Source organism: Trichoderma camerunense (assembly GCF_050948025.1).
Source record: "Trichoderma camerunense strain CBS 138272 chromosome Unknown V8C40scaffold_25, whole genome shotgun sequence".
In the NCBI taxonomy this organism is placed as follows: Eukaryota; Fungi; Ascomycota; class Sordariomycetes; order Hypocreales; family Hypocreaceae; genus Trichoderma; species Trichoderma camerunense.
Genome location: NW_028145345.1, coordinates 103,043 through 112,273, shown reverse-complemented (window position 1 = coordinate 112,273; position 9,231 = coordinate 103,043). Strand labels below are relative to the sequence as shown.

General features: G+C 49.8%; 3 protein-coding genes across 3 annotated transcripts; 1 reads left to right on the top strand and 2 right to left on the bottom strand.

Moving 5' to 3' along the window:
- Window positions 1-49: 49 nt before the first annotated feature.
- V8C40DRAFT_257543 (uncharacterized protein) lies at window positions 50-1,460 on the bottom strand. The gene is made up of 3 exons (XM_083218518.1): window positions 1,067-1,460; window positions 364-843; window positions 50-264 (listed from the first exon to the last, which is right to left on the bottom strand). The coding sequence occupies exons 1-2, from the start codon at window positions 1,445-1,447 to the stop codon at window positions 652-654; spliced, it is 573 nt and encodes a 190-aa protein (XP_083067883.1). The 5' UTR covers window positions 1,448-1,460; the 3' UTR covers window positions 50-264; window positions 364-651.
- A 117-nt stretch (window positions 1,461-1,577) lies between these two features.
- Window positions 1,578-4,800, bottom strand: V8C40DRAFT_278028 (P-loop containing nucleoside triphosphate hydrolase protein; the record flags this gene model as incomplete). The annotated part of the gene is made up of 4 exons (XM_083221024.1): window positions 1,578-2,753; window positions 2,889-3,149; window positions 3,213-4,495; window positions 4,563-4,800. The coding sequence occupies 4 exons, from the start codon at window positions 4,798-4,800 to the stop codon at window positions 1,578-1,580; spliced, it is 2,958 nt and encodes a 985-aa protein (XP_083067882.1).
- Window positions 4,801-5,680: 880 nt separating this feature from the next.
- V8C40DRAFT_270742 (uncharacterized protein) lies at window positions 5,681-8,117 on the top strand (the record flags this gene model as incomplete). The annotated part of the gene is made up of 3 exons (XM_083220213.1): window positions 5,681-5,795; window positions 5,856-6,301; window positions 7,926-8,117. 3 exons carry the CDS (start codon window positions 5,681-5,683, stop codon window positions 8,115-8,117), a joined length of 753 nt encoding a protein of 250 aa, XP_083067881.1.
- Between the last annotated feature and the right edge of the window lie 1,114 nt (window positions 8,118-9,231).

Here is a 9,231-nt window from a genome sequence, read left to right as displayed (position 1 = left end):
GTATTGTAAGTGTGCCCACGCTATAAACTTCTTCGTCGACTCGTCGAAGATGGCTCGCCTCACAATGCGGCCATATCTGGCAATGTTCCGGAGAGAGCCCCGACAGGTTGCACATACCGGAATGCCCGATTCGTCCAGCGAGAAAGGTTCAGAAGTCTTGCCGAGCCGTACTGGATGGCGACAGCGCAGGAGTTGGGGCTCTCTCCGATGGCCTTGCCGCAAACAGAGATTCCGTCTTAGGCGAAGATATTCTGATGATTGGCTCTATCATTCATTAGTACAACATCAAAGGCAGTAAGAAGACATAGACTCGCGGACGAAATGATGCAAACCGCAGCTTGAAAGAACGGCGTATACACTTACCAGAGAAAAGGGAACCGTCTCTTCAGAAAACGGACGAAATTGCCACCAGATAAACGACGCCTCTAACAGGTAGAGTTCTTGGGGGGGATAGAGAACGCTGGTGGTGTCAGCAATTGATGGCCGACGCGAGACTTGGATATTGAAAAGGCATAATTGTAAACATGCGAGATAATTTCCCGCTCGTTCTATGGATGCCCAGGCGACGCCCACCACTCCTTCCTGCCGTCTCGTCACCTACGTCTATTCTGCAGGAGTCCCCATCGATACATTCCTCATCTATTCTGGCTCCTAATCGTGAGAAATCGCATTTAGGCATTCTCTATTGCCATGTTTGTAGTTTGTATATGCCAGTGAATCGTTCGTAGTGCAGTGGCTGGGTCTGGTCGCGGGAGCGTTACTGACCGACCGGGTGCTCGAAAGTTGCGCATAGGCGATATGCCGGATGAGACGAGAGAACATGAAAGAAAGAGATGAAATTGTCTGCCAGAAAACATCAAACTAAGCACAACTTCCATCTCGCAATAGCATAGTTCTTCATCAGCCTCCCAAGATACAGCTAAGGGGCTGTGGTCTGTGTTTTCCAGGCAGGCGAAAAAACAACGCACGACCACTTTCTCAGACTGCGACCACCTATTCTTTGCTTCCACTCCGTCGTATGTGTTATGGCGGTAATGATTTAGAAATAGTATTGTGGTGAACGTACGAGTGTATACCAGTATGTCTGGCTCGAGAATTGAAAGCGCTCCTTGGCAAATTGGGTGTCTTTGAGAGGTAAATCACCGGCAGTTCGGGCCCATTCGTCACCAGGCTTTTGAGTCATGTTGTCGAAGCCAGCTTTGATGAAGCGAAGTTCGTTCTCGTGCAGGCCAGTGACGCAGGGAGAGGCACGATTATTAACGAGCAGCTTGTGGTCAAGGGCTGCGGTCGAATAATATGGGAAACTAAACTTGAACTTGGGGAGCGTTGTTATCGCGGTGAAGAACGCGCAGAAAGACATAATGGAGAGGTTCGGGCCACTGACATCTTTGTTGTGTTTGGGGAAAAGGATGAAGTGTTGGAAGGGGTAATACGATTCCACGTTCATTTGTTTCTTGGACGACACTGCCGCGATTAGGTACCTGTTATTATCCTACTACAGGTAGTACTAGATATACATGCTATTATCGCTACTACCTGCTAGTATCGCTACTACCTGCTAGTATCGCTACTACCTGCTAGTATCTACTACTAGATGGTCCTCGCCTAGGGGGGAGGGTCACTATACGACCGCGATGATGCAGGCTGCGCAACACTTTGTGCATCATCTTGGCTTTCGCATAATGCTCAGCACCTACTTCACCAACTACACGTGTCCCAGTACCCACATTGATGTCGCCAAAAATGAGCAGCCCGCTCTTTTGGCGGCTAAGCATCACGTTACACCGTTGATCATCGTTCGTGAAGCCCGGCCCGACCGCCTCGGTGGTCCCTAGGATAGCAACAACGACGTCGGCTTCGCAGCTCTGACTGGAATCCACAGTCTCGGCGGGCCGCATCGCCGAAAGAAGTGCATAGCGGGCTGCTGCTGCCTTTCGTCGGCCAGCAATAAGCTTCACATTAGCTCTATACGGCGTAATAATCGCTAATCGAGAGGCATCAATGCCTGTGGTCCGCACAAAATCGCAAAGCAGATCTAGAGCGTTATCGACCTGGTCCGGGTTCTTCTTTGCCCCTGTTATCGGATCAATTTCGCAGATGGTCCCTTCGCAATGAACGAAGGTCTCACTCAACGTATCAACAGGAGATGGGATCAGACCAGGGAATCTGCCAGTCATGTAGGTCTCTAATTCGACTCCAATGCTGTGATCACTCAGGTTGCTGCGGAGACCGTACGTAAATGGGAGGTCGCTATATATTTCGCGGTGGCACGTGTCGAAAAGGCCTCTGGCCATTCGCAGTTGAACTCGGAGTCGGTAGATTGGCCATCCCGATGCTGTAAAAAACTCAAGCGGCGAGATTAAAGCATCTTGAGCAAAACGGTTGATAGCGTCATTAGGGTCAGGGTCGTATGCCGTGGTGACATGTGGGCGGAGCTGCTTTTCATCACCCCCTATGAGGCAGGGCAGCAGAGTGTTACCCCAAGCACTATAGAAATCAGGCCGGGATATATTTCCCGCTTCATCAACTGCGATACCTCTCGCACGTTCCTTCCAAGGTCTATAGGGAAGACCACACGATAACGAAGGGGTTGTGCAGAGAATATCGGCCTGCTCAATGATGTGGAGCAACATGCCAGTGATGAAGCCTTTGGGGACCGCCTGCCCCTGATACTCCTGCCAACTGATCCTTCCGGTGGCGAAATCGCAAAGGCGGTCAAACTCCGGCCGTGAGTCCATGTCCCTCTGCATCTGCTAGATGCATTCGGGATCATCTTTGTGAAGCTCGCGAACGGCAGGCGAGCGTAGGACCATCAGGAGCCAGAAACTGGGAGAGAGATTGAGCTTCTAGTTCGAATCTGCTCTCCAGTTGGTTGCCGTGGTACCGACGCCACGAGAATTGCGTAGAAGGTCGATAAAGGCATCATATTCGTCGCGGAATTTATAACCGCGCACGATCAAAGCCCGCCGCCTTCGCGTTGAGTTGCCTTTATTATATCGATCTGTTACGGTCTTTGTTACACAGCTCAATCTCTCGGCGAATGTGTCAGTTGCGACGTGCGTGGGAGCAAAAGCATATATTTTGCCCAAAGTTGCCGCCATGCCAATAGCTGCAACAGAGATCACGGTCGTTTTGCCGAATCCAGGACCCTAAATTGAACAAAGGTTATGAATGAGTCATTTGCACAGTAATTTTAAGGGAAGAACACTTACGGCAGCAATGCAGCCCAAGCCAAGAGGTCTTCTACTCATGTAACTGTAGAAACGAGTACGGTCCTCGGGAAGCACTTCCAAGAGCAGGGCAGTGATAAACTCCTCATCGATATCAAGATAGTTGACTATTGGAAGGCGCCTTGGTGCACGGTCATAAGGCTGATCGCGCACAAGAAGATCGTAGAATCCGTTACCGCGCAGTAAGGCCCGGTGAAGTGCCATCTTGAACCTGATATCTTGAGGGGCTTCAGCAGCCGCTTCAGCAGCCGATGGCTTAGCTCGCGGGTGGAACATGCAGACGGTATCAACTTTTCGTTTACACTCCTTGAGTTGATCGTCAAACTTCAGAGACACAGTGTTCCACCGATTCAGAGCGGCATTAGCTATCGCCCGGTTATCGAAAACATGGACCTCAAAGTCGGCGCCGCGTTGGGATTCAGGCCGTGGCCTTCGAACGCGGAGGACAAGATCGTTATCTCTTATCTGATGGTGACTCATGATGGCAAGGTCTCTAGGATGCTCGATGATTTTGGCATCCCAGCTCGCGGGCTTCTCATCGCTATCGAAGAGCTTGATCTGCAGGGACTCGTTATTGATCAATTGTGGCCATATGTCCCGGAATCTATGAATGAAGTTATCCCCGAGAGGCACGATCGCATAAAATTCGTCGATCAGATTGATCAGAGAGTTTTCTTCCACATTAACGAAATAGGTGCGCAGTTTTGTCTCCGCAACTTGTTGAACTCCTCTATACAGCCACATGACATCCTGTATTTGAGACTGCGTCATTGCGACAAGGTGCTCATTATCGTTATCGAAAGTCAAAGCAGCAACAAACTGAGGGCCACGGTGTCTGAAGAGCTGCTCGTTGTATCGGTCCAGAGACCAGGAGTGTTCCTCGCCGTAGGGGTATCGAAATGGTCCAGGCACCTGTTGGGACCAGTGTTGCTCCAAAACGAGATCGCCTGAGGCAACCACAAACGAGAAGTTCCGCTGCTCGATAACATCAATGAGCGTCATATCCCCCACAACTGGTCCATTATGGTTAATCCACCCATCGCTCGGGTGATCAGGATGATCAAAGGGGCTGCCGTATCCCTTCACTGTCACGTGTGTGCCCTCCTTTAGATACACATCCAGCCGACACATTCGTTTGTTGGTACCGGGAAGGGTTGCGAGTAAACTCTGCTCCGCGGGTCGAATAGAGTAAGGAGAATCTAGAGGAAATCGGATCTTCACTTGATAGTCTTGAGTGGGGTGACTCGATAAAATCCTACGGTTCCCTTGAACACCAATTGTTAAGCTTCATGGGTCCATCAGTACGGCGGGCTATTATTATGCTGTACTTACACGCATGACACATGCCAAAACCGTCATCCTCGATATTAGCCCCAAATGGAACTTGAATATTAAAGCCCATCCAAGATGATTTATCAGTCTCCCTATGGATCTGAAGTGTTGTAGTAATGAGTGATGGGAGCCCTAAGCTTTTACCACCAAAAAATCTATTGCGGATTAGGAGCGCGCATGGTTTCCAGAGGTGCGGTGTTCGATATACGGTCGGTTCAGAAGCGAGTAGTTGCGCCATGCTGATGTTGAATCGCCCGAGAATAGAGCACGGAAAAGAGGGAAGGTGGTTGTTGGTGTGAAAAACAAACGCTCATAAGAGACGGACGTTGCGCTAAGTCCTATGGACTAGGAAGCGCAGGAAATGACGGGAAGAGAAGAGAAGGAGATGCTGCCCGGCACAAAAGAGGGTTTGTTGGCTTTGAGAAGAGTAAGAGAAAAGTGAAAAGCGGCGCTAGAGCGGGTGAAGGGCAGTGAAAGCAGTTTGATTCAATCGGATTTCACTTAGTCACGTTGCCAGCTGTCGACTCGCGAGGCGCGTCACTGCATCTAAGCACTGTGATACCAAGGATAAAATACCTGAAGGAACATTGGAGAAGCTCTCGGAAGATAGAAGCTGGAGGAAACTAGTTTGCGGTGAGCCAAAATCAACAACTGGCTCTCCCGAAAGGCTTGGCCCCCAAGCAAGCACCTGAATGATCCATTTAATGGTCCCCCGATTGTCTTCTTATCATTTTACTATATATTTATGTAATGGAGAACGACAATGAAATAGCAAACAATTCCCTCCGGCCGTCACCTTTGACAATGACAACGAGCATCTGGCGGCTCTCACGCAGTGTCAAGTCCAAGACATCATATAGGTGCAAAAGGCCGCACTTGAGATTGCCGAGATTCCCCTCCAGGCGTATTTCGTCCCAGCGAGAGACGGCTCAGTAGAAGAGTGCAAAATTTTATCTACGCCATTTTTCTACTCGGTAAGGCTTTCCTGGAGAAGTACGAGGAAGCTTGGCGTCGCCTGACCAAAGATCCATTGCTCACCCTCAACCTCTGGGATGACGAGCAGGATGCGGTTCCTGTGCCATGGACCGCATGCATCTAGGAGGCTATGCGGGGCATAGATGCTCTCGACTGTCACCCGGTGGACATTAATGACCTCCATCGTGCTATACGTCCGAAGGTCCTGTAATCAGGACCTGAAACACGATCCAATCTTGGTCAAAGTTTTTAGAGATCGTACGTCGGCCACCGTGGCTCTGCAGAACAACAAAGAGCGCTAGACCTGCGTTTCCTTAGAGTTCCCCGGCCAGGTTACGGACTACAAGCTCGAGGTCGAGGCTACTTGCGCATTGTGGCCTAATGCCAGGCCTTCGCATCCCATCGCCTGTGGAATGTCAGGCCAAAAGGATGCCAATGGACAATGGGTCCCGATCCCGGAGGAGATCAAGTTCAAAATGGCTTTCCATCGAGCTCTTCTACGAGGCAACGGCTTTTACGATGTCCTCGTCCCATTAGCCGATGAGGTCTACCAGCTTGCCGACCAGCTGGCCAATTCGAGCCTCGACATCGGGGTCACCAACATGGGAGAGCTCCTCCTTCCCAAACGCCTTCCGGTGATCGACCTCATCGACCTTCCTCAGGAGCATCTCAATTCCCTCATCGAAGAGGCCCTCCCCGCTGACCGACAGCGGTTTGTCAAGTACCTCAGTGAACGACCTCTTGGATTTGGCGCCATCGTGGCAGTAAGTGCTTGCTGAATCTAGTGACTGCTATAACGATTTCCTAAAGGGTGTGCCGCACCAGTGCAGTGCCTCTAAGACACATTGTCCATGTTTCCCGTAATGCGTTATCTGTGTTTGAGTTTGTTCGTAAATGCGTAAACGCAGTGTCCGTTATTCGCAGGGGCGAGTTTCGCCTGACCATCAGATCCCCAGTTCCTTGAGCACCTGCTACTGCCACTACTTTCTTCTGGTATCTGCCACTGTTACTACTATCTTCTAGTATTTGCTAATGTTACTACTATCTTCTAGTATCCTGTACTATCACCATATTCTTCTAGTATCTGCTAGTACCACTACTTTCTTCTAGCATCTGCTACTGTTGCTACTTTCTTGTAGTATCTGCTATTTTCACTACTATCTCATACTATCTAAGACTATCCCCATATTCTTCTAATATCTGCTTGGCGTTTACGAGATCCAGACCGGCCACGCCCTCCAGGGTCAAGGGAATCACCTCCTCTTCCAGGATGTTCCTCCTCCCGCATATGATGCCTGGTTCACGGATGCCAAAAATGATCAACATTGAGCCATATAAGTTCCCTACCAAGGCAGCTCTGGCAATGACAGGGCTAACATCCGTATACCTTAACGGATTGCCGACATATGCCGCCCATTCGACGCCAATCGAGGACACGCCATTAGTTCAAGTTTGCGTTCCAAAGCGTCTGATGGAAACGTCTTTCATTGGCAATTCGAAGCCGTTGAAAGGAACCCTACGGGAATTAAACAAGCTATTGAATCCATCAAATGATCTCAGTCTTATTACGGCACCATTTTGCAAAGGGGGGGCTGGCGTGGGCCCAAAACACCGCGTTGGTCTCGCATCTATTTGATAATCCCAATGACCCGGCACCGCTTCCTGACCTTCAACCCACATTGGAGCCTGATAGATAACCTGAATCCAATCGCAACAAGTACTTACTGGTATCACCATTATCAACATTTGACTCACGCCATAGAACTTGGAGCTTTGCAGGTTGGACCGGGGTATTCTATTACTTTAAATGCAGAAGGGTTTGTGGCGGTGGTGGGAGCTCCTCCCTTTATCCGCGCCCAATTGGAAGCTCCTGTCGAGACGTCCTTTTACCGCGACAAGGGGGAAGATCAGACGAATGTTACAATAGAAGAGTCACTAAGACTAATCTTTGAGGAAGTGGAGGAGTCATAGTGGCCCTCGCCCTTGGTGAATGACGTGTTGGCCATTCTTGATGGAACGAAGGGGCACAGACATTATATCTGGCGTGGCCTACATGAATGCTTAACAACCCTTGGAAGCCGCCCCAAAAATACCAGCAACTGACTACATTTACATATTCTTATTCATATTTGTGGAATCTTTATTGGAGTCTTGGCGCCGTGCCCTCGATCGAAACGCGTGCCACTCGTGGTTGTGATTTTGCCACCCGACATTTCGATGCCAGTTCGGAGTGTTTGTATTGCAAATCTTGGCCCCGTGGTACAAAGATCGCGTCGGAGCGCTTCGTCATTGTTCGCGTTTGAGTTGCAAACGGGTCCAAAACGCTCATCAAGCCCCAGCTGACGACAAAGGCCGACAACAGTAAAGACTTTGAAATCCAAAGGATAGCAAGTTGGCACCTACGAGAATTACAAAGCTTACTTTCATATCGTTGATGTAGCCAGGAAGAAACTGAAGCCGCTTCTCGAGCTGTATCTGAAACCCGGCTGTAGCTTTCCCTTCACCGACGACACGTTTCCCACCAGCAACGACGACAAGATGGTCTGCATCGAGAACCTGTTTGACGCTATCAACGACTAGTCGCACTTTAGAGAGTGGCCGCAGGCTCTCAAGACGGAGGAGCTCAACTGAATCATGGAGACCGTGCGTCGTAAACAGGCCAAGGCGGAAGTGACGATGCGGGAGCAGACACTTCGCTCGACAACGCGCGGCCCAGCCAAAAGGAGCTCGAATCCATCCTCCCACCTCTTCAAGGCCAGAAGAAGAAGATCTTGGGCCGCTTGCCTGGAGAATGTTCTAAACTAGTAAACGGGAGCGTTGGTTAAATTAGTCCATTAGTACCAATAGACACCATGAAACCCGCCAACTGACTTTTCCATTGACTTGATACAATATCATAATCGCCGGCGTCATGCTCAATTCTCGTAATTATCGGCATCACCGTAGCCGAGAGAGTCGTCTGGCAACTTGGGATGGACAATATTACTGACCAGCTTCGAAAGGCACAAAAAGTATCATTGCGAGCATTGCCAGCCCATCCGGTACTGCTGGGGCGGTCGGGAGCCTGCATCAGCATTTTCCAATGCCTCCAATCACAAATTCATTCAATGAAAGCCCCATCTTTTATTTTCTTTGTTTCTGTAAACACCTTCTCAGTTTCAATTTTCTCCCAATCACATCCATCCGCCAATATCCTAAGACTCGGCGCTCCGTATTCTGTCCTTTCTCGCTGCCAGTCAACCGATGACGCCGACGAATTCATCCGCATGCCTTTCCTCTCTTTTCTCTGTAAGACTATGTTTTTTCTCCTCCGCTCTAGTCCCTATACCTAGGCTCCTAACCGTACATGTACAACATCTCAGCATCTTCGAGTCATCGAATCATCGCACGGTCTTTGCCATACGCACTTCCCAAGATTGGCTCTCCTCCGCTCGCCTATGCCCACCTACCGATCGACACAATCTTTTGGCCTTCCATGTGCCCATTTTGAAAGACAGAAGCCATATTCACGCTACAGCACCCTCAGACCTAACATCGTTCAGTCAAGAGTTGTTGCTCCATCAAGATTGCCACTGCCGGCCTCTCGACAGATACTACCTGGTACTCACTACGCCGCACATCTGCATAGCCGTGCCCCAAAACAATAAAGCGGATGCATACAAATGGATCGTCTCACCAGACTTTGTTGTGGCCC